The sequence below is a fragment of the Pristiophorus japonicus genome, chromosome 8, assembly GCF_044704955.1.
Source record: "Pristiophorus japonicus isolate sPriJap1 chromosome 8, sPriJap1.hap1, whole genome shotgun sequence".
Classification (NCBI taxonomy): Eukaryota; Metazoa; Chordata; class Chondrichthyes; family Pristiophoridae; genus Pristiophorus; species Pristiophorus japonicus.
Window position 1 is genome coordinate 77,079,163 of NC_091984.1, and position 26,250 is coordinate 77,105,412.

A 26,250-nucleotide genomic window follows, 5' to 3' on the forward strand; every position below is an offset into this window, starting at 1 on the left:
CTGGATAGCTCTTTGTCGGCCGGCACAGACACAATGGGCCGAATGGCCTCCTTCTGTGCTATGAATTTCTATGATTCCGATATCTCAGTACTGATCTCATATATATTGTGAACAGCAATGGTCCTTACTCTCTGCCAGTGAACCTCATTGTTTATATCCCTCCAGTCCAGAATCTATTGATTGACCATTATTTTCCTATGCTGCACCTTATCAGATGACTTTGAAAATCCATAAGCATTTCCTTGATTAATACATTGCATTCTTTCCTCAAAGATCTCTGTTAAATTTGTAGTACATGACCTTCGTTTTACAGATCCATGCTAGCTCTCTTTAATTAACCTGTGTTATCTAAGTGAGTATTAATTTTATCCTGTATTATGACCTCTGGAAGCTTACCTTCTATCAATGTTAGGGTGACTGGTCTATTGTTACTTTTCCCCTTTCCTCTTGCACAATTCCATATCTAATGATGTTTGAAAAATATTGGTCAGTGTGTCTGCTGTTTTCTCTCTGATTTCCCTTAGCATTCTAGGCCCTCTGCCTTTTCCACTTTGAACTCCTTCCTTATGTATTGTAATCCTATCTACTTGCTCCACCTACTGTCGCTGTAGCTTTTCATTCTCATTGTCACTGTCTTCTGTGAAAACTGAGTCGACGTACTCATTTAGTACCTCCTCCATTTCTTCATACTTCTTGAGAAGATGAATTTTCTTCTCTTTAACATTCCTACCCTTTCTTCAAATATTCTTTTTTTATGTGTTCAAAAACTTTAAATAGTTTAAACGGTTTCACTTTCCTCTATATCCACCTTTTTGTCTACTCTATCCTTCCTGAATATGTTTTTTAAACCAGGAATATTTTGCTCGCAGTCCTGCCCTAGTCTCAGCCATAACTCTGTTAATGCTATTATATCATACCCCCCACATCACAACTTGTGCCTATGTTCACCACTATTATTCAGAATACTTTGTGCATTTATGTACATAACAATCAAACCTGTCTCTGTCATAAATTAAATTAATGAGAACAAAATATAATTTAAAAAATGACTTGCTTATAGATTGACAAAAGCTACAGCCTCCAGGGCATTCAGGTTTTTGATAAATGGAAATGAGCTGATTTATGTGCTGTTTCTACAGTTGGATCAATTGCTGCTTAATTTACATTCCTCTCAACATTTTCATTCAACTTAATCACTAAGATTATTTTACTATTCATGCAGCACAATATGCAATTATAAAAATGCATTCTCAGCTTCCTCATATCCATTTATGCACTGTTTTAAAAATGTCTTCAGAAATCCATGTTAAAGCTTTTAGAAAGGTTCAACAATTGTACATTCCTGTCTGGAGTAAAAATAAAACGGGGAAGGTGGCTCAACCGTGGTTAACAAGTGAAATTAAGGATAGTGTTAAATCCAAGGAAGAGCAGCAAACCTGAGGACTGGGAGGAATTTAAAATTCAGCAGAGGAGGACAAAGGGTTTAATTAGGAGGGGAAAAATAGAGTACGAGAAGAAGCTTGCTGGGAACACAAAAACTGACTGCAAAAGCTTCGATAGATATGTGAAGAGAAAAAGATAAGTGAAGGCAAATGTAGGTCCCTTGCAGTCAGATTCAGGTGAATTTATAATGGGGAACAAAAAAATGGCAAACCAGTGGAACAGATACTTTGGTTCTGTCTTCACGAAGGAAGATACAAATAACCTTCCTTAAATACAAGGGGACCGAGGGTCTAGTGAGAAGGAGGAACTGAAGGAAATCCTTATTAGGCGGGAAATTGTGTTAGGGAAATTGATGGGATTGAAGGCTGATAAATCTCCGTGGCCTTATAGTCTGCATCCCAGAGTACTTAAGGAAGTGGCCCTAGAAATAGTGGATGCATTGGTGATCATTTTCCAACAGTCTATCGACTCTGGATCAGTTCCTATGGACTGGAAGGTAGCTAATGTAACACCACTTTTTAAAAAAGGAGGGAGAGAGAAAACGGGTAATTATAGATCGGTGAGCCTGACATCAGTAGTGGGGAAAATGTTGGAATCAATTATTAAATATGAAATAGCAGCGCATTTGGAAAGCAGTGGCAGGATCGGTCCAAGTCAGCATGGATTTATGAAAGGGAAATCATGCTTGACAAATCTTCTAGAATTTTTTGAGGATGTAACTAGTAGAGTGGACAAGGGAGAACCAGTGGATGTGGTGTATTTGGACTTTCAAAAGGCTTTTGACAAGGTCCCACACAAGAGATTGGTGTGCAAAATTAAAGCACATGGTATTGTGGGCAATGTATTGACGTGGATAAAGAAATGGTTGGCAGACAGGAAGCAGAGAGTCGGGATAAACGGGTCCTTTTCAGAATGGCAGGCAGTGTCTAGAGGGGTGCCGCAGGGTTCAGTGCTGGGACCCCAGCTATTTACAATATACATTAATGATTTAGATGAAGGAATTGAGAGTAATATCTCTAAGTTTGCAGATGACACTAAGCTGGGTGGCGGTGTGAGCTGTGAGGAGGATGAAAGAGGCTGCAGGGTGACTTGGACAGATGGGCAAATGCATGGCAGATGCAGTATAATGTGGATAAATGTGAGGTTATCCACTTTGGTGGCAAAAACATGAAGGCAGTATATTATCTGAATGGCGGCAGATTAGGAAAAGGGGAGGTGCAACGAGACCTGGGTGTCATGGTATATCAGTCATTGAAATTTGGCATGCAGGTACAGCAGGCGGTGAAGAAGGCAAATGGTATGATGGCCTTCTAAGCTAGGGGATTTGAGTATAGGAACAGGGAGGTCTTACTGCAATTGTACAGAGCCTTGGTGAGGCCTCACCTGGAATATTGTGTTTAGTTTTGGTCTTCTAATCTGAGGAAGGACGTTCTTGCTATTGAGGGAGTGCAGCGAAGGTTCACCAGACTGATTCCCGGGATGGCAGGACTGACATATGAGGAGAGACTGGATCGACTGGGCCTGTATTCACTGGAGTTTAGAAGGATGAGAGGGGATCTCATAGAAACATATAAAATTCTGACGGGACTGAACAGGTTAGATGCAGGAAGAATGTTCCCAATGTTGGGGAAGTCCAGAACCAGGGGACACAATCTAAGGATAAGGGGTATGCCATTTAGGACTGAGATAAGGAGAAATTTCTTCACTCAGAGTTGTTAACCTGTGAAATTCCCTACTGCAGAGAGTTGTTGATGCCAGTTCATTGGATATATTCAAGAGAGAGTTAGATATGGCCCTTACGGCTAAAGGGATCAAGGGGTATGGAGAGAAAGCAGGAAAGCGGTACTGAGGTGAATGATCAGCAATGATCTTATTGAATGGTGGTGCAGGCTTGCAGGGCCGGATGGCCTACTCCTGCACTTATTTTCTATGTTTCTATGTTCAGTGAGTTAACTTTGATCTGGGTTTCCTTTGTTGTTCAGCAGCAAAGGGGTATCGTTTCCTCTGCTCATTCAATTTACTAAATAGATGCGACCATAAAGTAGTGTCTCGGACTTCATATTTGCATCTACTTTTTGCTAAAATGAGCAAACGGAGAAAAAATATACACCAAAGTTAATAACGTAATTGTTCCCATATTTCATTTCAGTATATATTTTATCCTATTTTTAATTAAGAAACCTAGCTGCAGGCACAAGACTCACAGTCGAGGACACCACCAAGATTGAAAAAGGAAAAATGAAATAAGTGACGAAGTAGTGGTTAGGTGATGCCAAGCTTGGCTTTTAAAAGTCCGTAGGACAAAGAGAAGACCGAGGGAGGTAAGGAGTTTCCAGTTTTGAGGTTGTATGAAAGAATGAGTTAGAGTAGATGATTGTGTAAATAGTGGCAATGCAAGGAGAAGGAAAAAGAAAGAAATACATTAATTTATATAGCACCTTTCACAGCCATTGGCCATTGGCGCTTTACAATCAATTAAGTACCTTTTGAAGTGTAGTCACTTCTGTCATGTAGGAAACACGACAGCCAATTTGCGTACAGCAAGCTTCCACAAACAGCAATGTGATAATGACCAGATAATCTGTTTTTAGTGATTTTGATTGTCAGGACAACGGAGATAACTGCCCTGCTCCTCTTCGAAATAGTGCCGAGATCATTTACGTCCACCTGAGAGAGTACAGGGTCTCGCTTTAACGTCTCATCCGAAAGACGGCACCTCCAACAGTGCAGCACTGAAGTGTCAGCCTAGATTTCAGTGCTCAAGTCTTTGGAGGGGGACTTGAACCCACAACCTTGTGACTCAGAGTCGAGTGTGCTACCCACAAAGCCACTAGCTGACACTCAAAGGAAGAGTGTATTTGGAGCTTACAAGGAACAAGAGAGGAATGTTCAGAGGTAGCAACGACCATAATAGAGTATTATGGTAACAGAGAGAAGGTCAGAAAGCTCGTGATGGGGAGAGAGAGAAATTGAAGGCTAGAATTGATAGCACAATTGTTTTTCAGGTATCTAAATGGTATATTAAAAAAATAAGCCAAAGTTATATTGGACATAGAATTTGATATTCATCAATAAAAACAGAAAGTACTGGAAATACTCAGCATGTCAGGCAGCATCTGTGGAGAGAGAAATAGAAAGGTAATTGACCTGAAAAGTCAACCCTGTTTCTCTCACCACCGATGCTGCAAGACCTGCTGAGCATTTCCAGCAGTTTCTGTTTTTATTTCAGATTTGCAGCATCCGCAGTATTTTGCTTTCGATATTCTTAAAATTTGATGCAAAATCAGTTGGCATTAGTCAGCTGTTGACTCTTAAAGGTATTTTATTATTGGCTAAACATTGAACCCTTAAATTACAATACCTCACACTTCTGGCAATATTTTTAGTTGGATTTTAGTTGTCATCGAGGCAGAAAAAGCTTTGGAACTGGGTGTGGGCATTTCCCTGTTTTCTCTATATCGTAATGCTGGTGGGCAGCGAGGCTGAAATATGCAATTCAGTGCTCCAACGTGTTGTGCAACCTTGCTACTAGAAAAAGACTTTTACAAGTTGACAAATTCATGAATTAGTGGTGTGCCACTGTCATTTTTTCTAAACATTCATGGAATATAGATTTTTGCAAAGGTTCCTTTACCGAGACTAGGAAACTGGAAATACATATTTTTAACAGAATTAGTTAAGTCTCCAATAGCCCTACTGTAAACATTCATTGAACCTACAGACGCTCTGGGGGAAAAATGGGTTGAATTTCCCAGTTCTCTCTTCCCACACGCCAAGTTTGCCTGAATTATGCTTGACCTTAGATGAGGTCCTTACTACTAGGGGGATCAAGGGGTATGGCGAGAAAGCAGGAATGGGGTACTGAAGTTGAATGTTCAGCCATGAACTCATTGAATGGCGGTGCAGGCTAGAAGGGCCGAATGGCCTACTCCTGCACCTATTTTCTATGTCTATGTCTATGACCCCATATTGGGTTGGGCGATTTTTCAGGCGTCCCTGGCAGCCACCTAAAACTGGTGTTGGGCTCCTGCATTTATTTTTATGAGGGGCCTAGCACCTGTTTTAGGACACTTCTGGGAAACTGGGCTGTCCTGAGCGGACTGCCAGCTGAACCAGCTCTGGAAAAGTGACTAACGCTGCAGCTCGCTCAAATTATTCTAATGAAGCCTGAGGCCAAATTTTAGGTGCGCCTCGGGCCTCCCGGTTGGGGCATCCGCTCCTTGTGCGCTATCAATTATGCACCCGAAACTAGGCCAGAGCCAATTTTTACCCCTCTATGTGCAGTTCATTTCAACTATGATAAATTGAGATCAGAGTGGAGCACTGCTCTATGTTGTAGTCTGCAGTCCCTGTCTTCACCCTTGGTTACAATCTATCTAACACTGGATTGAATTGTGCACTATGCGATAAGCAAACAGGTTTGGATTAGCAGCTTTATCATTCACAGAGCTGCAAGTATAGGATTTTTCATCTTCCTACATTTTATCCAAATGCTGCATTTTGATTCCTTTCGGAACAAATATAGTTGATTATTGTATTATGCAAAATACAGCATGGAGTAAAACTACTAAGGACAGTTGTCAGGAGCAGCTTCCAGCAAGTCAGTTATATAATACAGACACGAGAAATAGGTTTTAAGGTCCTAGCGATGATTTTTTTAAATGTTAGAATGGATTATGGCCTCAAACTCCTGGAACAGATTGAGAGGATAGCAGCCAGTTGCACAATCTGTAGCCTTTGTCATTTGGAAGTATATGTCAGCAGAAAATGCACCAATTTTTCAACACCATCAAATGGCAATGATTATTCTTTGCAATCCTGAAAACTGTATAGCGATTAAGTACAGTTTTAAATCTATTTTCCATTCATTTAATGAAAAGCCACAAATTCAGAAAATATTTCTGTTTAAGGCATTGTTTAAATACAAGAATTTATTTCCTATATACTGTAGGTAAAACCAGGCCTCTTAGCAGCACCACACTTATGATTATATATTGCACACCAGAAATAATTTGCCGCATAATGGAGTGATGACCCCTAAGATCACAAATAATAGCTTTTCAGACTGTCAGGCTGGGAATGGAACACAAATGGATTTAACTCAGCACAAAGCATAAGTAAAATGTAGAGCATGATTTTTTACATTTCATTCAGTTGAAGTTGGAAGAAAATTTAACAAAAATGTAATGGTGACAACAAAACCATTTAGTAACTTGAGAAATGACCTTTAAAACTATGCTTAATAACATTCAACAATTAGGAAATTCATAGAATCATAGAAATTTACAGCACGGAAGGAGGCCATTTTGGCCCATCGTGTTCGCACCGGCCGACCAAGAGCTATCCAGCCTAATCCCACTTTCTAGCTCCTGATCCGTAGACCTTTAGGTTATGGCACTTTAAGTGCACATCAAATTCTATTCTCTTTGTTTATACTAATTGGTATTGCAAAGATAATAGAGATATAAAACAATCAGAAAGTAATTGGGCTAGAAATTCGACTCTGTAGCGCCTGTTTTTTCGGTGCTATGGGTGCTGTTTTGTGCTGATAATGAACTCCACCTTGGTGAGGGGCGGTAGGGCAGGCGTTAGGAGCATGCGCCGAAAGTATGTTAAGTGAGCAGATCGTAATGTCAATCATCTTGCAATGCTGATTTTATGCCAGCGCTGCCATTTCATCCCCCAAGCTGGAGCTAATGCCTTGTCTTTACCTCATGCAGCTGAACATGCAAGGACTTCCCACCAGCGATACTAAAAGGGATCAGCAACTTCTCTCGGGTTAGTTGCTGATTAATTTCTGCTGGCTGTGTAAATTTGTGGAAGTGTTTGGAGCTTTCAAGAGTTGTTTAAAGTTAGTGAGGTGACAGGGAGTGAAACATAGAAACATAGAAAATAGGTGCAGGAGTAGTCCATTCGGCCCTTCAAGCCTGCACCACCATTCAATAAGATCATGGCTAATCTTGCAACTTCAGTATCCCGATCCTGCTTTCTCTCCATACCCCTTGATCCCTTTAGCCGTAAGGGTCACATCTAACTCCCTTTTGAATATATCTAACGAACTGGCCTCAACAACTTTCTGTGTGGTGCTGCAAGTGGAGACGGCCTTGCTTCTGATGATGGGTCAAATGGCCTCCTTCTGTGCCATGGCTAGACCACTTGCTCCCAGTCTTGGGTGCTGTAGTTGTCAACCCCCTTGACTTGCAACATGACAGCAAAGAAGAGGACAAGGTGCTCACAGAGGGAGGAGGCGGGGGAGAAGGGCTCTCAGCAGGAGGCCTTACCCATCTAGGGTCATCCGAGATCAATTCTCTTACCTCAACCTGAACCGGGAGCAATGTGTGAGGCAGCAGCGCTTTACAAAGGAGGTGCTCACAGAACTCTGCTACCTCATGCAGCCAGACCTGCAGCCTCACACTAGGGCAAGAAATGTGCTGCCACTGACTGTGAAGGTGACTGTGCCCTGAATTTCCTCGTGTCTGAATCCTTCCAGGCTGGAGCAGACATCCATGTAACATCTCCCAGTTCGCCGTCCACAGCTGCAAAAGTGAGCTGACAGACGCTCTTTATGCCAGGAGAGGGGAATTCATTGTCTTCTCTCTGACCAGAGAGAATCAGACGGAGCGTGCACATGACTTTGCCAGGATAGCGGGCTTCCCCATGATGCTGGGCGATATCGAATGCAAGCATGTGGCTTTGCGGGCACCGCATTTACATACTGAGATGTACTGTAGCCGCAACTGGCAGAGTGGCAGTGATGGGAGGACGAATGCTGTCATCCTGAGGGAGGACAGCAGGTTTGTGCTTCACCGAGCCACTACCACTCCCCTCAACAATCCTAATAATCTGTTGGAGGGCAGATTGCTGGACTGCTGTGACACCCTGCAAGCCCCTTTCCACACTGCTAAACCCAGCCACAATGGCAGCAGTATGAGCTTGCGTGAGAGCAGCCTGAGCTTCCACTGCAGCACTCAGACATTGGATGGCTTCTGCTTGTGCAGCAGTGGAAGCTGCGACTTCAGACATCAGATGCTGCATTGTGGTTGGGTTCACAAGTGCGTTAATGGAGTTGCCCATTTCTTCCACGCTGGAAGAATGGGCTCCAAGCTCTGCACAAAGCCCTGAGCAAGGTTGATGCCGGACTCCTCCATGCTCCTTGACATTGCACTCAGGCTTTCTGGCAGGTCTGCCAATGCACCAAACATTTTGTTGTGCATACCCATTAGTGTTCTTCTGAACGCTGCCCCATTGAAGTCCTGATCTGAATCCTCTGCAGCACAATTCGTATGCGACCTCGTCCTTCGGGGAATTGGCACCCGTACTACCCTTTCCCCCTGCCATGCCTGCAGGCCACTCGTGCCCAGTGTCTCACCATGTGCAGATACAGCCTCTAACCTCTCCTCTAAACTACATGTAGTGTCAGTATCTGAGCTGGTGGCTGCAAGTGTGAAATCGAGTGACTGAGCTGTGTCTTCATTAACAGTGCCTTAGTGCTCTTCTATTTCCTGAAAGTCCACCAGTGTCTGGCTAGGTGGCAGTTCTTAGCTATATGAGGGGGGGGAAAGCAAGAGGTGCATGCTTACACCATATGCAGAGATTGTGACGTGAGCGAAGTGGGATGTGAGAAGAAAGATTACGTATGAGGATATCGGCATCTTGTATTCTTTCAGCGCCGCTGCTGGCCATGGGCTCAGTGATGGCCCTCCCAATAATGGTCAGCACTGTCGTCTCCAGCGGGGTCAGGTTATGCAGATGCACCTGGCCCCTGCTAGTTAGATCATGCTGGTGCCGGTTGTGAGCCACCTTTTCCTGGAAGAGAACGGGAAGTGAGTGTGGTGCAATGTGTTTGAGTGATTTGCCTGTCATGGTTGAATAGCTGACAGTGTGCACAAGCTGTGAGATGTGGGTGTGAGGCTTGCAGTGGTAAGGTGAGGGTGAGGTGAAGTGTATGAATGTGAAGTATGAGTCATGTTTGGTAGAGATTGTTGGTAGGTGAGTGATGGAGTGTGGTGCGTTGAGCAGTGTGTGAGGCTAGTGGTGCAGATGGTGAGATATGTCATTTGAAGATGAATTCACTGATTTTGTCCACTCATGTGAGGTCATTAAACTTTTTTCTGCACTGCGTCCAGGCCCTTGGGGCTATTCTGCTGGCATTCAACGCAATGGCTATCTGCTCCAATTTGATTTTATGCATTTTCCTGGGAGAGTCCCCTGTGTTTTTAGGACCTCTCTCCTCTTGTTCACCTCGTGCAACAAGGCCTCCAGTGCTGCATCGAAGAACTTTGGAGCACGCTCTCTCCCCTGTTATGAAATCACACTTTTTTGCTGTTCTTGCTCTCTTCCCCAGCCAGTTGAATGACCTGCTGCAGGCAGAATGCACCTCCCCAGTAAGAGGTATGGACTGCCTTTAACAAGTGAAGGCTAGTTTTAATTAATGCTAGCCTCGTATGTTCAGCCATTTAGCAGTGCGTTCAGTGCTGAGTTGAATGCCACAATCATGTTAATCAGGCAGCACCAAGTTCGCGTGCTACCTGCATTACTTTGAAGGGGCGTGGGTTGATCATGCATCGCAATCCCCATATCTATTTTCGGGAGCCAACAAATTTTTAGCCCATTGTTTTTAACATAGGAGGAATTGGCTGATTTTAATTAAACTAAGTGATGTCAATATTCTTCCTTCACAAATCAATAATTTTGCAAACTATCTTCACAGAGAAATATATACAGCTACTGTAATCAAATCATGATAGGATTTTGAAGAAATATCGGTGAATTCTGAAACATCTGACTATAATACTGTTCTCTTGTACAGCAACATATAGATTAGACATTTTGCTTAAAGCCACTCTGCGATAGGCAGAAGCATTGTTTTTTTTATCAGAGCTGTGGTTAGAGTGTGCTGTCAGTGAGTACAGTTAGATGTAAGGGGTATCTTAACATTGTACAGGTTGAATGAACCTCCCTTATCCAGAACTCCCCTATCCGGCACCATTCCTGGCTGCCGGGGAGCACATGCGCAGAACTCCAACATGAACAAATTGAAGTCCTTCCTCGCTGCCGACTCCTGCAATTGCTGGCCTGATCCTGTGATCCCCCCCCCCCCCCCCCCATGATCTCTCTGCCGCACTCCCAGCCTTAAGCCAGCCAGTCCCAATATTCCCTTGCTCAGTACCTTGCCCTATACCATCCAATTTAACGTGACCACCCCTCATCCGGAAAAATCCCTTATCCAGAACAAGCCAGGTCCCGAGGGTTCCGGATAATGGAGGTTCAACCTGTACTGTATTTTATTGCTTGCTGTGCTGACTGCTTGCACAAAGAACATTAACGTACATTTTTGTAGTGCTCATTTTGTTCCTTGAGATGTCTCAGAATGTTTTGCAAGACTGTGAATAAAAGTGGGTGGTGAAAAAAAGGGAGGCGGTCAGTAGCACAATTGAAGGGAGGGTTCTGTAGGGAACTTTTGAAAGCAGGGAGGGAGAAAACGAATCTGAGGTATTGAGGGAGGGAGTCCCTGAGGGCAGGGGTACAGTGGCTGAATGAGTAGCCACTGGACTGATGGTATTGCTCAGGTTAGACGACATGGATTTCCTCCTTACTTGGGTAGCTGATTGGAGTACCAGAGTTGAAGAATGTAACTTTGATAAACTCCATTGACCTTCATTTCTGAACGTAACTATGCTGCTGGATGAAGGAAATTGGAGGGAGAATCATTCCTGGGATAGTCTTTCACACCTTACAGTGCCTGACTTATAGTGGCATTGATGGAGCCCGGGGAGCAAGACAGCCTCAGTTGTGGGATGGCCTGGGAGATCAAACAGGTCTGAGGAGAAAAACAAAAGGATTTTCTGTCACTTAACAATACTGCTTGATTATTGTCTAACTTTTTTTCTAAATGAATTGTTCAATGCTAAATGATGGATACTGAAACCATATTTGTTTCTCATTATTTCCTTCCTGCCCTTAGGTGCTGGAGAGCTACAAGGATAAATTTTTGCCTGCGACTGACCCAGTCTATCAGACCATTCATTTTGTTTTCAACCAGTTGGTGGAAAAAAACAATGATATCCCAGGAGTCTCTGAGACTAAGTGGAATATTAACATTGTTGAAGATCCAGAGATAAATGCCTTTGTCTTGCCAGTAAGTAACAAATCTTGAAAAAACTTCAGGCTAAAGATGTAAACATTTAATATGCTACATTAGCAGTTTTATTGAGGATCTTTACTGTATTATCAGAATTCTGATATATAATTCTGTTATGAATTCTGTTTTACAATGGAAAAATAATTCCCATATTATACTCTCTTGCGGCTTACTTGATAGTATTCTGCAGTTAATATATCATTAGAATGTTTAATCAGTGAAATGTCTCTAACACTTCAGCTTTTGTTAACAATGCTCAACTTAATCAGTTTCACGTTCCAATTCATTCAGAATCCCGACAAATCTATACTTGATGCTGCTTTATACACTCAAGCAAGACAAGAATAAGTGCCAATTAGAATTTCTTACTAAAATATAGCTGAGAATGTTACTTAATCAAGGCCTCCAGCTGACGTTAATAATTGTGAATTTTAGCAGAGTTACCATGAGCCATGTACAAATGAAGGGCGTGGAGGACTCCAGCGCACAGGGCCCCATCACTGGGACGGGGCACAGTTTCATATTACTGAGTTCCCAATCTCAACTGTGCTGGGCTTCTAAGTGCATCATGTGCACCACCCACGGTGGGCGGGGGGAAAAGGTCACAGGAAAGATAAATTCCCTGGATTACAAACTAATTTACTGCTGAAAATAGGTTTTACTACTTCAGTATGTTCTTTAGATCAGATTTACAGGGTTGAGCAAAATTCTTTCTCAAATTAAATATAATTACAGTATTACAATCAACATCTGGTTACACATAGAAAATATACCTCAAAGTCTGAAGTAGTATTTAAATTCTGCAAAACTAACCTACATGTGAAATTAATTGCTCACTTGGAACAGGTCAGTTTCCCACTTCCTATACTGTAGAATATGATTGGCTGGGAGAATTGGGAATTAAAATATATAACATTTAAAAATGGAACAGCTAGTGATTGTACTGCCAAAATCATTTAACCAACATGCACATTCCAAAAGGCATTCAGTACTCAAAAGGGTTAATCTGCGCCATTTCATTTCAGTGATGTGTGCCAGTGGCAAAACACTTGATTTGGGTGGGTTTTTTTGCTTATGATTGTGTATCTTCACCATCACGATGACAACCTAACCATATTTACTAAATGGAATGGACAGTGTATGTGACCCATAGTGATCTCAAACTGACTCCTCATTGGTGGGATTGAGAGTGCACTGGCCTAAAAATGTTTTGACTAAAGAAAGAAAATATTTTAAAAACATTTTTTATTAAAAGATGAAGATTATCCACCATTTGAAATAAATGTATCTGTACATTATACGCAATATATGTGGTTGCACTGTTAACTGGATGGGGCAGGTTTGATGATCTTTGCTTGTCCTTCTGTTGGTATGTTTGTACTGTATATGTATGTTAATTTTACAGAATTTAAATGCTATTTTCAATGGCCAGCAGAGGAGTCTGCGGGGTTCCAAAGGAAGGAAGCCTTTGTAGTCGTTGATTGTGCATAAGTCCCATCAGCATTAAGAATAATATTTAACAAAAAAATTGTTTTTTTGGCAGCTGCCTTCTTCCTCCCACTGCAGCAGGCCCCCAGTTCAATTTCCTGGCAGAGGCCCAGAAGCCTACTGCTCCCATTCAAGTTACCTCTGAGCTGGTTAAAAGACAGTGATTAGGAGGGCATCTCTGTGGCAAACAGATGTCCTGTGCTGTAGTTGATGTGTCTCTTTGGAAAATTCAGCCCAATAGTTTTTCCTTCAATCTACCAAATAACTGTGCAGCAAGTATAAGTGATATTATATAGAAGTGGACTATGCTTCAAGTCAGTAACACATCTTGGCTTTCAGATGATGTCATAACCTACAAAATTTCAACTGTGCACCCCAAAATGTGCTTTCTCGAAATGCACTCCACCATTTGTTACTTTGTGGAGCAGTTCACTTCCCCTTTCCCCTTTCCCATCCTCCCACCCACCAACCATGTCCCATAAGATTTGGTTGTCAGTTGTGGACATCGTACAGTGATGGGCAGCACGTTACCATGAAAGAATTGAATGATTTGAACCATCATAATGGTTAGTTAATTTCATCTCCAGCTGCAAAAAAAGTAAACCCTCTGTAGATTATAATGTAACACTGTATAACTTTTTATTTTCAAAACAACCTTGACAAAGACAAAATTTAATGTATTACTGTTAGTTAAAATATTGAGAGGCTCGTTCAACATTAGGTTAATTTGTCAGCTAATTTAGTGGCTGAACAGAGTTGATTGATGAAGTGTGCCATTCTAATAGTATTGGTTTTCTTTTGTCACAGAACGGGCAGGTGTTTGTTTTGACTGGGCTGTTCAAAGCAGTGGCAGACACTGATCAACTGGCATGCATTCTAGGTCATGAAATGGCTCATTGCCTCCTTGCACATGGGGTGAGTGCAATTTCACTGCTCTTGGTGGTTTGGAAAGGGAAACGTTTAGGAGTTACAATCATAAAACATTCACAAATTAACTAAGGCTTTAGACATGTGAGAATCACTGTTGGAAGGGGACAACTTGTATATCCTAATGAAATAATACTAAGACCTGAAAAAATGTATTGGTCAGGTATGATTTGGGCTCATTCAGTATTCAAATCTGGTACCACCGGAAAGGCAGTTGGTAATTATTGCAGGTAGAGGCTTAGGGGGAGAAATTCGGGAGTGCACCCTTTGGGGCGCTAACTTTTAAAAGTTGGAGAAATTAGCGGCAGGCGCTAATGTTTTCTAACTTAAAAAATTCGACGTTTGCGCTCCAGTAAGTAAGTGGAGCGCTATTTGCCCAACTCATGCCCAGTGAACATAAGAAATATGAGCAGGAGTAGGCCACTTGGCCCCTCGAGCCTGCACCGCCATTCAATAAGATCATGGTGGATCTGATCTTGGGTTCAGCACCACTTCCCTGCCCACTCCCCATAACCTTTCACTCCCTTATCGCTCAAAAATCTATCTATCGCCACCTTAAATATATTCAATGACTCAGCCTCCACAGCTCTGTGAGGCAGAGAATTCCACAGACTTACAACCCTCTGAGAGAAGAAATTCCTCCTCATCTAAGTTTTAAATGGGCGACCCCTTATTCTGAAACTATGCCCCCTAGTTCCAGATTCCCCAATGAGGGGAAACATCCTCTCTGCATCTACCTTGTCGAGCCCCCTCAGTATCTTATATGTTTCAATAAGATCACCTCTCATTCTTCTAAACTCCAATGAGTATAGGCCCAACCTACTCACCCTTTCCTCATAAGTCAACCCCTTCATAAGAACATAAGAAATAGGAACAGGAGTAGGCTATACGGCCTCTCAAGTCTGCTCCGCCATTCAATAGATCATGGCTGATCTGATCATAGACTCAGCTCTACTACCCCGCCCGCTCCCCATAACCCCTTATCCCCTTATCGTTTAAGAAACTGTCTATTTCAGTCTTAAATTTATTCAATGTCCCAGCTTCCACAGTTCTCTGAGGCAGCGAATTCCACAGATTTACAACCCTCTGAGAGAAGAAATTTCTCCTCATCTCTATTTTAAGTGGGCGGCCCCTTATTCTAAGATCATGCCCTCTAGTTCTAGTCTCCCCCATCAGTGGAAACATCCTCTCTGCTTCCACCTTGTCAAGCCCCCTCATAATCTTATAAGTTTCGATAAGATCACCTCATTCTTATGAATTCCAATGAGTAGAGGCCAACCTACTCAACCTTTCCTCATAAGTCAACCCCCTCATCCCTGGAATCAACCTAGTGAGCCTTCTCTGAACTGCCTCCAAAGCAAGTATATCCTTTCGTAAACATGGAAACCAAAACTGACGCAGTATTCCAGGTGTGGCCTCACCAATAACTTACATAGCTGTAGTAAAACTTCCCTGCTTTTATACTCCATCCCCTTTGCAATAAAGGCCAAGATACCATTGGCCTTCCTGATCACTTGCTGTACCCGCATACTAACTTTTTGTGTTTCATGCACAAGGACCCCCAGGTCCCGCTGTACTGGAGCATTTTGCAATTTCTCTCCATTTATATCCTGTTGCAAATTTTTTGTGTCCTCTTTGCAACTTGCTTTCCCACCCATCATCAGCAAACTTGGCTACATTACACTCGGTCCCTTCTTCCAAGTCATTAATATAAATTATAAATAGTTGAGGCCTCAGCACCGATCACTGTGGCATGCCACTAGTTACCATTTGCAACCGGAAAATGACCCATTTATCCTGACTCTCTGTTTTCTGTCAGTTAGCCAATCCGCTATCTATGCTAATATATTACCCTCATCCCTGTGAGCTTTTATCTTGTGCAGTAACCTTTTATGTGACACCTTATCGAATGCCTCTGGAAATCCAAATACATCACATCCACTGGTTCCCCCTTATCCACCCTGCTCGTAAAATCCTCAAAGAACTCCAGCAAATTTGTCAAAGATGATTTCTCTTTCATAAAACCATGCTGACTCTGCTTGACTGCATTATGCTTTTCTAAATGTCCTGTTACTGCTTCCTTAATAATGGACTATAGCATTTTCCCAACGACAGATGTTAGGCCAACTGGTCTATAGTTTCTGCTTTCTGTCTGCCTCCTTTTTTATATAGGAGCGTTACATTTGCGGTTTTCCAATCTGCTGGGACCGCCCCAGAAACCAGGGAATTTTGATAGATTACAACCAATGCATCCACCATCTCTGCAGCCACTTTTAAGACACTAGGATGGAAGCTAGTAGGTCTAGGGGGCTTGTCCACCTTTAGTCCCATTATTTTACCGAGTACTTTTTCTTTAGTGATAGTGATTGTTTTAAGTTCATCCCTCTCTATAGCCCTTTTAAATTTTTACTCCTGGTGAAAGCAGGCACATAGCCTACTTTTACCAGCGTAAGAGTTTTAGAACATATAAAAATTAAATTTAAATACGCATTTTTATAGTTAAAAACCCTGTCCATTAAGGTAAGTTTATTCTTAACACAATTAAAACATGTGAAAAGAAATTCCAAAAAATATATTTTTTTCTAAAACATTTAATTTCAATTAATTTTTAATATATGAGGTGTTTTATTTATTATGCTGTGTTTGGGTGTTTTAGGGTGTTTTCTCATTGATAGTAATGGGAACTCGTACAAACGGAATTCCCATTTTTATCAATGACAATACTGCATCGTGGTTGATTGTCCAGGTCCACGTGACTCCAGCTTGGACTTACCTACCTGAAAGGCATCTCCCGATGCACTGCGCAGCGAATCTAGGCCTTCGACTGGGATCTTACGTTCCTCTGAGACCACCAGGTACTTTCGTTGATTTTTTCTGGGTTGGAGGCGTTCGTACGAAGGAAACCTCCGACTTCAATTTTAGGCCCATTGTGTTCTGACCTCTGTTTTCGGCTTCTTTGTTCTGTTGGACATACTGTCCAATTTGGCCCTGAGTTGCACTTCCAATGCCATAACCTCTCCATCACCAAGCCAGCCTACTTCCACCTCTGTAACACCATCCATCTCCGCCCCTGCCTCAGCTCCTCTGCTGCTGAAACTCTTACCTCTAGACTTCACTATTCCAATGCTTTCCTGCCCGGCCCCTCACATTGCATGCTCTACAAACTTGAGCTCATCCAAAACTCTGCTGCCTGTATCCTAATTCGTACCAAGTCCAGTTCACCCATCACCCCAAGTTTACTGACCTACATTGGCTCCCGATCCGGCAATGCTTTGATTTTAAAATTCTCATTCTTGTTTTCAAATTCCTCCATGGTCTCACTCCTCCCTATCTCGGCACCCTCCGAGATCTCTGCACTCCTCCCAATTCTGCCCTCTTGCGCATTCCCGATTTTCATCACTCCACCATTGGTAGCTGTGTCTTTAGCTGCCTAAGTCTTAAGCTCTGGCATTCCCTCCCTAAACTTCTCTGCCTCCCCACCTCTCTTTCCTTTAAGACGCTCCTTAAACCTACATCTTCGATCAAGCTTTTGGGTCACCTGTCCAAATATCTCTTTATGTAGCTCAGTGTCAAATTTTGCTTGATAACACTCCCATGAAGTACCTTGGGACACTTTCCTATGTTAAAGGCACTATATAAATGGAAGTTATTGTTGTAAGTTTAAGAATGAAATACAAAAATAAAAATATACAATGGGGAAAAAAATTTGTTGCATTTGCGCCTCCTGTTAGCGCCCCCCGGGAGGCAAATGTCTTACTGCCCTGGGCTCGACGCTGGCAACGCCTCCTGCCATATTCAGCGGGTGTTTAGTGGCGGCACTACGGTGTTACACCATGATCTCCTGCGCCCGGAGATCATGACGTCATCGTCGTGCGCATCGCCCCGGTAGCATTCCCTAAATTGGGTTTCACCCCCTGCAGCTGCGCCGGGCGGTAACAGCGACTGCTTCAGGGGACGCATACCGGGTGGCCAGCCGCTACCCAGGCGAAAATTAAAGGGGAGGTGGCCGACTGCAGAGAAAAAAATGTGATCTTTCCGTTGCTGCTCTGGTCGCGGTTTCTTCGCGGGGTCGGTGTCGCGATCGCTCAGCCCGGCACTCTGCTTGATTGCAATATCATCTGTCTACTAGAGGTTTTATAGGTATGTTGGGTTTAGTTTTTGACTGGGAAACAATTTCACTTGAAGACCTTGATACAGCAATATCCTAGACCCTGGAATGAAGACAAGTACAATAAAATTAACATCAATTTAATTTAATCTTTGATGGGTTATGGGGTTTATTTACATCAGACAGGAACCGGTTGGTGTTAGTAGACAGTGCAATGAGGTAATGAAAATCTGGATAATTGGAGTAGGGATAACGAGGTTCCATTACACATGTGTAGGTCTGGCAGGATTGTAATGATGTTTGCATGAGTATAATTTGTTTTCAATGAAATGTATAACCACTAACTTACCAGGATACTGGTCATGTTGATTTCTAGGCAGAACATGCAAGTATTATTCAGCTCCTAGATTTTGTGTCCCTCGTTTTCTTGACACTTACTTGGGCTGTGTTCCCTCGGGACAGTCTTGCTCTTCTGGGTCAATGGATCCAAAGCAAACTGATTCAGGTGAGAAATATTTCCCCCTCTTCTGTGCATTTATCTTTCTAGATCAGTTTTGAAGTTAGTAAATGGTAGTGAGTAGTAGTAATCTGACAATGAACAAAAATGACACTGCACTGATGAAAATCATGGTTTGATGAATACGTGGTGTGTCTTTTTTTCTCTTTTTTTTTTTTACATTCCCATCTCACTGCATGGCATTGACTCGTGCTGGGCTCTGATTCCAGTAGTTGCTGAGGAATATCCTCACTCAGAGGGTTGTGAATCTTTGGAATTACCTGCCCCAGCGGGCTGTGGATGCTGAGTCTCTGAATATATTCAAGGCTGAGATTGATAGATTTTTGGAGTCTAGTGGAGTCAAGAGATATGGAGATCGGGTGGGAAAGTGGAGTTGAGATTGATGATCAGCCATAATCTTATTGAATGGCGGAGCAGGCTCGAGGGGCTGTATGGACTACCCCTGCTCCTATTTCTTATGTTTTTATGTAGTTCTCCAGCACCTCATGTACCTGATGTAAAAAAATGAGCGTGAGCAGATTTTTAGCAATCAGGAGAACCCCTTGCTGATTTATTTTTTTCCTTTCCTGGTGTAGGGTTATTGAGGTCAGCTGTAACGCCCCTGCTGCTCTTCGCGCTGGCATAAGCTAACTCAGCACAAACCTGCGATCAGACTGGAGCCTTCCAGTTCTATCTGGTTGATTAGTTTGCTGGGTGATGCATTTCCTCACTGTCATTTGGGGAACGCTGTGTCTTTCAAAAAAGTATTACGGAAGAGTTAAGTGTTTCAATAAAATTAGCTCTCAGCATATTCTCTGACTAGCCATGCTGGTATAAAATTGACATATTATGCTAAGGCTTCTTTTAATGTTTTCAAGGGTAGGAATGCTGCAAAGCATATTTTCTATCACGGTATGCAGTTATTGTAATTTTTGTATAGTAAGGAACTTAATGTGACTTTTTAAACAGTTTAGTAATGTGTTTAAATGCAATTCATGTTCTCCCTAAGACCGCTCCCTGATTGTGTAGACGGCTCTGCCTCTCCCCAGTCTAACGGCTCCTTGGCCACACTGCCACTTCAACCCCACATGTTGGACTTGCCTTGTTCTTGGGAATGATTCCAACTTTTGCCCTGCTGGCCGACCTAGAACTTGTCTTAGTTCTGCCACTGGCCCTTTGAAAATAATTCTGTATCCAAATGTTTGCATTTAAACTTTCAATTATTTTGAGGTAAGTTTTACTTTTAATGTCCTCTCTACTTTTAAATTTAAAATGAAACTTACTGAAAATAATAATTTCAAATGGCCTCTGCACTCCTAAAATGTAACCATTATTATTTCTGCCTTGCCACTGTTAAATAAGGGGTCATATTGGAAGTCATCGTGCTCAGGAGAAAGTGGATGAAATGGTCAAGGCAATGGGTACTGACAGTTTTGTTTCACTGACCTAGTTAACTGCAGTATCCTAGTTACCACATTGTGTGTCATGATTTAATTGGTGCATTGGCACTCGGGGGTCAGTTCTTTAATGTGCGTGAAAAATTCAGGTGTAGTATTGTTATTTCTGATTTTTACATAATATTTCCTGCTGGGTAACACTTTTGTAATTTAATGTTTTGTTCCCTGCTTTTATCTGATATTTGACACTGAACTAGAGTGGTCATCATCACAGGCAGTCCCTCGGAATCGAGGAAGACTAGAGTGGTAGCAGCAGTGTGAAACCCTGGTTATATGAACGAGGATGTGTTTTGATTGAAAGTAGCCTTGTGTAAAAGTGGCATCATTGCTGGTACTTGCATTGCTCCAGAGCCCACAGCCATCGTATAATGTTTTATTTTACATGCACCTAGCTCCTTGTAAAAGTGAAGCACCTCTTTAAATGAAATTTGGAACGCCACATGTTATGGCTAGCTGTTACTTTCACTTTGAACAAGGAGATTTGCAATTTTTGACTTCTTGTGAGATATTGACTCTGGGCTATGAAATTATAAAGTTCACACAGCTGAAAGTATCTTTTAAAACTAGAATTGGAACATACTCAGTAAGATCAGAGGGGGCGCAAAATAATTATGTTGCATTGATTACCTACTTTGTTAATATAGATCAAACTTGAAGAATCGGTCAGTATTATGAATCCCTGTTAACAATAATAAATTTATTTCCTGCAGTACATGTTTGATAGACCATACAGCCGGAAACTAGAGATTGAGGCTGATGAAATTGGACTGCGACTTGCTGCTAAGGTAATTTGTGCCTTCCAGATTTCTGAACCTTAGTTTGTAGTCATATTGAACAGTACAAAGGTTCATTTGTGACTCAGTTGGTAGCAAGACACTTGACCACAAAAACTGGAACTTCAGATCTTTCACTACCTTTGCTAACTGAGCCATTGAGACATGGTGAAAAATAGGCTTTTTAATTGTGTATTGTCAGCTGTGGCTCAGTGGGTAGCACACTTGTCTCTGAGTCAGAAGTTTGTGGGTTCAATTCCCACTCCAGGGACTTGAGCACTTAAATCTAGGCTGGCAATCCAGTGCACTACTGAGGGAGTGCTGTTGGAGGTGCCGTCTTTCGGATAGGACGTTAAACCAAGGTGGACATAAAAGATAGCATGGTTATCCCCGATGTCCTGGCCAATATTTATCCCTCAACCAACATAACAGTAAACAGATTATCTGGTCATTATCACATTGCTGTTTGTGAGATCTTGCAGTTTGTGAGATTGCAAATTAGCTGCCCCGTTTCCCACATTACAAGTGACTACACTCCAATAGTACTTCATTGGCTGTAAAGCATTTTGAGACGTCCGATGGTCGTCAAAGGCGCTATATAAATCCAAGTCTTTCTTTATTGAAAAACGGAGTGCCTGCTGCCAACAACTGGAGGCTGCGCAGAAGTATACTGCGCATTAATCTGGAACCAGAAGCATGATGTTTCAATTTTTTTTTTACACAAGCCCACTCCCTCCCCAGCATTTTTAAAGGAGCCCACTCCCTCCCCGGCAATTTTCCCCAGACTCTGCTCCCTACCCGGCATTTTTAAAAGAGACTGCTTCCCCCTTTCCCCCAAACAATTTTCCCCAAAGCCCGCTCCCTCGCCAGCAATTTTCCCCAAAGCCCGCTCCCTCGCCAGCAATTTTCCCCAAAGCCCGCTCCCTCGCCAGCAATTTTCCCCAAAGCCCACTCCCTCGCCAACAATTTTCCCCAAAGCCCGCTCCCTCGCCAGCAATTTTCCCAGAGCCCGTTCCCTCCCCAGCAATTTTCCCAGAGCCTGCTCCCTCCCCAGCAATTTTCCCCAGAGCCCACTCCCTCCCCAGCAATTTTCCCAGAGCCCGCTCCCTCCCCAGCAATTTTCCCAGAGCCTGCTCCCTCCCCAGCAATTTTCCCAGAGCCCGCTCCCTCCCCAGCAATTTTCTCCAAAGCCCGCTCCCTCCCCAGCAATTTTCCCCAAAGCTCGCTCCCTCCTCAGCAATTTTCCCCAAAGCTCGCTCCCTCCCCAGCAATTTTCCCCAAAGCTCGCTCCTTCCCCAGCAATTTTCCCCAAAGCTCGCTCCCTCCCCAGCAATTTTCCCCAAAGCCCGCTCCCTCCCCAGCAATTTTCCCAAAGCCCGCTCCCCCCCCCAGCAATTTTCCCCAGAGCTCGCTTCCTCGCCAGCAATTTTCCCCAGAGCCCGCTCCCTCGCCAGCAATTTTCCCCAGAGCTCGCTCCCTCGCCAGCAATTTTCCCCAGAGCCCGCTCCCTTGCCAGCAATTTTCCCCAAAGCCCGCTCCCTCGCCAGCAATTTTCCCCAGAGCTCGCTCCCTCGCCAGCAATTTTCCCCAGAGCCCGTTCCCTCCCTGGCTTTAAAAAAAATGTAACGAGCCCGTTCCCCTAACTAGCTGGAAGCGCGCATGTGCAGTACGCTTCTATGCAGCTTCAGGTTCATTGGCAACAGTCGCGTCCATTGAAATGTAATTACTGTTCTCAATTTTCTCACTGTTACAGAGGAATCAGACTCCTAGGAGTGGACTGATGCTAAGGCTAACATCTATATTTATGACTCTAATGTTTACCCTTTTTTGTTGAGTAAGGATACAAAGATTCCTAATTCATAGAAATGAAAAGAAAACTTGTCAGTGTTAGAAATCTGAGATAAAAAACGCAAATGTTAGAAATATATAGAAAGTCAAGTCAGTACCCGAAAGAGAAAGATAGACTAACATTTCAGGTGGAATATCGTTCCATTGAACATGTGGAGGCTGCTGATTGGTAGGTTTTTAAAAAATTCTGTCTTAAAATATCACCAATGGCACTGACTAGTGCTGAGGTGCATCGTGCCAGATGCTTTCACCCAATTAGCCATCCTTCATTTGTGACCTTAACTGGCGAATATCTTCAGGCTGTTCATTAATGGGCCACACATGAGAATCTGATCATGTCATTATCCAGTGGACAGGTGACATTTTCAGCAACAGTCACTAGATAACAATCAGGAGTAATAACTATGGCTGATTTCAACCCTCTACCCCCACCCCGCATTGCTGACTTGCTACCAACTGGCTGAGATCAGATAACTTAGCACAGATCGGCGATTGAAACTGGAATTTCAGACCCTTCACTACCTTTGCTAACTGGGAGAGCTTAAAAATCTTTTCATTGCAAATAATTTCATTTTTTGTGGAACTACCGAGCATAAGATCTTTGTCTGGCTTTATCTTGGACTATTTCTTTAAAATACATTCTGAACTAAATATTTAAATGTCTGCACTGTGGGCACCAAGCATCTTTCCATTTTTTATCTGCACATAATCTTGTCAATGTGTATAAATCTATTTCACAGGTACAGGCCCACATTATACCTCTGGGACTTCAACGTACTTTGCCACTCCATTATTTTTAGCATTTTGCTAAGTGTTATTTGTATACCTGAGATATTGCAGCTGCTATCACTCTCAATTATACATACAATGTGATCCACCAACAGTGAATTATTTCAGATTTCATTAGAAAAGGACTAATAATGGTAAATAAACTGTAATTTAAAAAACAACCGTGAAAAACACTTACAAAGCAACCAGCCAGATTGTCATTACCTTCAGAAAAGATGCTTCCTTTTATAAAAATAATTGAAAGCTAACAAATCAAATGTATTTTGTGATTAAACAAAGGTATGTATTAATGACAAACTTTATTGTTTGACGAGTCTTTCTCATGAATCTAGGCATGCGTGGATGTGAGAGCAAGCAGTGTATATTGGCAGCAACTGGAACTGGTGAAAATAGTTTCTGGAGCATCTCAAATTCCTGAATGGTTTTCTACACATCCGTCAAATGAACGTCGAGTTGAACACCTGGATAAATTAATTCCTGAGGTAAACAAGAACCTGCATTCCTCAAGAGAATTGTAGAGCTAGGCGCTTAATCCATTAAATGTGATTTTTAAATTTTATTTTATTGACGCAGCTGTGACCTCTCTTGAAGTGTTTTGATGGATAACTATACTGTGTAGTTTGTTTTCTTTTGTTATTAATTTGGATGAAGTTTAGATGACATTATTAAGACTTAATTGGGTTTTATCAGTTTAACCCAAAAATCAGAAAGCTTTCAGATTCACATGATAATCTCTATCTCTACTCTGTTGCTTGATCTTAACTTCTTGAAGTTGAGATTATGATGGTAATTTTCAACCTTATCACCTGGCACACTAAGCTGGTGGAGCTGCAAATAATGGGATGAAAATCAGGCGTGTTCTGTAATGGCATACGATACACTCCAAAGCATTACCGCTCAGGCAAAGAAGCTGAAAATTACCCTCTTTATGTCTTCATATGTAATATATGCTAGTCAATCTCCTGTAGACTCGGCATTGAAATAAATGTAAGGGCATGAAGTTGCGGTACTTATCCACTAGTTATTCACTTAACATGGCAGGAAAAGTTGGGGCTGGTGCATTCAGGTATAAGTGAATTTTTAGGATGTGATCAGTCATAATTACTGCCACACAACCTCTCTGGCTCTGAACATTTAATGTTACAAGTGTGGAGTCTCATTCCTTCAGAATTTAATTAGTGTTTGAGATTTAAAAAAATTTAAATTAAAATAAATTTTCTTTTACTTTTTCTCTGTCTCCTTTATCTCTCTCTCTTCATCCCATCTTTCTTTCCCAATCTTTATTTTGCTTCCTGTACATGATTTAAATCTAATTTATAATTCCTGGCTTATACTTCCTCGTTTAGAATCTGCGGTCGCGAAATTCAATCCTGTAGCGCCAGTAGTTTGGGGCGTTTTATTTTTTAAAATGGCACGTGCCTCGCTTTTCCCACTTCCGGCAGTGCCTGCGTGCCATCTGATGAGGGTGACAAGGTGGGTGCGCTGGCAGGATGCAGAGTCAGCAGATCGTGGCGTCAGACAGCATGCAGCGCTGATTTGACACACAACCTGCCATTTTCGACATTGCCATTTCATTCAGTTCCCTCTCCTAAACACACACATCTGAACGTGCGTTCAGCTGTATGAGGGACCTCCCACCAGTGCTGCATAAAGGGATACATCCAACTTGCAGGTAAGTTGCTTTTTGTTTTTGTACTGGCTTTTGCAGTTTGCAGGGCTACTAGGTTGCTCCAGTTGCAGTCCCCCTCGTGCTGCAGTATGACAGGGAGATGGAGCAGAGGCAACAAAGAAGACAAACTGCTCGCAGAGGGGGGGAGGAGGGCTCTCAGCAGGAGGCCTTACCCACCTAGGGTCTTCAGGGAGCACTTCTCCGACTTGCGCCTGAGCCAGGAGCAGTGTGTTCGGTGGCTCTGCTTCACCAAGGAGGTGGTCACAGAACTCTGCTACCCCTTGGAACCAGACATGCAGCCTCAGAGCAGGTTGACAACAGCATTGTCAGTGACCCTCAGTGTGACCGTGGCCCGAAAACTTTTCACCAGCAGATCCTTCCAGGCTGGAACAGGTGACATAGCAAAAGTTTGCTGTCTACCACTGCATCTGTGAGGTCACAGAGGCTGTATACTAGGAGAGGGGACTTCATTGTCTTCTCCCTAATCAGAGAGACGCAGGAGGAGTGCGCATGTGGCTTTGCCAGGATATCGGGCCTTCCCCATGGTGCAGGGTACCATATACTGCACATACATGGCTTTGTGGGGGATGAATCTCAGTGGTGAGATGTACATTAACTGTAAAGGGTACCACTCTCTTAATATGCAGTTGGTGTGTGACCATGCCCAACACATTATGCTGCTGTATTCTCACTATCCTGGCAGCAGTCATGATGCTTTCATCCTGTGCCAATCCGCTGTGCCACCACATCGAACCTGAGGGTGGCTGCTTGACCACAAGGGTTCCACACCTGGCTGATGATTGCCCTCCACATCTCCACCGCTCGTGCCCGGCACTCATATAATGAGAGCCATGCTGCCTCGAGGAACACCATCGAGTAGACCCATCGGGGTGCTGAAACAACCGTTCCGCTGCCTTGACCATTGGGCAGGAGTCCTCCAATATTCACCGGAGTGAGTGTCTCAATTCATGGTGGTCTGCTGCATCTTCCATAATTTGGCCATCATGAGGGTACATCCCGTACCACCTCAGGTTCCGGGAGCACCTCAGGAGGAAGAGGAGGTGGAAGAGGAAAAGGAGGACGAGTGCTGTCTATGAGCGCATCATCAGAC

The 26,250-nt window shown here is 42.9% G+C and overlaps 1 protein-coding gene across 2 annotated transcripts in view; it reads left to right on the plus strand.

The window, feature by feature from the left end:
* oma1 (OMA1 zinc metallopeptidase) overlaps positions 1 to 26,250 on the plus strand; it is a 68,193-nt gene that overhangs the window by 14,582 nt on the left and 27,361 nt on the right. For both annotated transcript variants that reach the window (XM_070886946.1, XM_070886945.1), the window contains exons 4-8: positions 11,408 to 11,581; positions 13,880 to 13,987; positions 18,484 to 18,612; positions 20,771 to 20,845; positions 23,803 to 23,952. In XM_070886946.1, coding sequence (XP_070743047.1) covers positions 11,408 to 11,581; positions 13,880 to 13,987; positions 18,484 to 18,612; positions 20,771 to 20,845; positions 23,803 to 23,952 — 636 coding nt within the window. The remainder of the gene's footprint in view (positions 1 to 11,407; positions 11,582 to 13,879; positions 13,988 to 18,483; positions 18,613 to 20,770; positions 20,846 to 23,802; positions 23,953 to 26,250) is intronic.